The 1,355-nt window shown below is 42.1% G+C and overlaps 1 protein-coding gene across 1 annotated transcript; it reads right to left on the bottom strand.

Moving 5' to 3' along the window:
- Positions 1-833, bottom strand: LOC137829020 (uncharacterized). Its single transcript, XM_068635816.2, has 2 exons — positions 801-833; positions 1-753 (listed from the first exon to the last, which is right to left on the bottom strand). The coding sequence occupies exons 1-2, from the start codon at positions 831-833 to the stop codon at positions 1-3; spliced, it is 786 nt and encodes a 261-aa protein (XP_068491917.2).
- Positions 834-1,355: the final 522 nt, after the last annotated feature.

Raw genomic sequence — 1,355 nt, 5'->3', positions numbered from 1 at the left:
TTAGAGTCCCCGAAGGAAGCACAATGGGACTTTGCGTAAATCCACGACCAAATCTTTACCTGTACTAAGGCGAATACTTCGAGCGCATCTACCACCCCTATCGAAGGACACGCAATTCCTATGATTCCAAATACCACTCACAACTCCAACCCAAATTGCACCCCAAACGTCATTAACTGAATTTGAAACCTGATTTAACCTGAATTGTAGAAAGTTTGCCAAAGGATCCTTATGAATAACGAAGGACACGCCTAGCCACTTAAAATAAAGACACCAAACACGCCAAGCGAAGTCACAGACGGAAAACAGATGATTGGACGACTCTTCCACCATCCCACACAAGGGATTCTCAATCACCACCCCACGTCTTTCCAGATTTACCTTAGTAGCAACCTTATTCTCTATCACCCTCCACGATGTCAACAAAGCAGAAGGCAAGGCTTTGCACCTCCACAACTTACTGTAAACTGGAGGGACCTCCCCAACTGTATCCTTCCTAACTTGAACATAGGCTGAGTTAACCGTAAAAGTTTGGAACCCCTCAGCCTTCCAAATCCAACAATCTTCCTTCCTCGGTTCCAACTTCGTCCCTTGCAACAGCTGAACCAACTGCTCCTCCAGAGGCTTCTTCCATTCGAAAAAGGATCTACGCAAAACAAAGTGCCACACCCAAACACCATCAATCCAATTCCTAAGCTCAACCACCTTTGCATCTTTAGCCAAACTAAGGGAAAACAGTCTCGGGAAAACAACCTTCAAAGATCCACAACTCAACCAACTGTCCTCCCAGAAAGAGATACCCTTCCCATCACCAACATCCCACTAAAAACCATCCCACTCAAACAAGCTCCTAGAGTGTGGAATAAATTGATAGATTCGTTTTTGCTCAAGCTAGGCTTCACATAGTGTTCAGTAGAATATGGAGTGTATGTAAGAGAGTCACAAAGTCAAAGCTTAATCTATTTATTTCTATATGTGGATGATTTGTTAATCACAGGGAGTTCAATGACAGAGATTGAGCAATTCAAAAATAGATTGAAGGCTGTTTTTGAAATGACAGATTTGGGAATGCTTAGCTATTTTCTGGGAATGGAATTTGTATACACAGATCAAGGTATTATCCTGCATCAAAGGAAGTATATTAATGAAGTGCTCAACAGATTCAATATGAATCAATGCAATGGAGTTAGGGTGCCTGCTGCTGGAAATTTGAAACTGACAGAAGCCTTGGAGGAGATTGCAGTAGATAGTACTTTGTTTAAACAGATTGTTGGAAGTTTGAGGTTCATCTGCAACAGCAGGCCTGACATAAGCTATGCAGTTGGACTAATAAACAGATTCATGTGTAATCCAAG

This window comes from Phaseolus vulgaris, chromosome 7, assembly GCF_051622355.1.
Source record: "Phaseolus vulgaris cultivar YP4 chromosome 7, ASM5162235v1, whole genome shotgun sequence".
In the NCBI taxonomy this organism is placed as follows: domain Eukaryota; kingdom Viridiplantae; phylum Streptophyta; class Magnoliopsida; order Fabales; family Fabaceae; genus Phaseolus; species Phaseolus vulgaris.
This window is presented reverse-complemented; position numbering and strand designations above follow the sequence as displayed.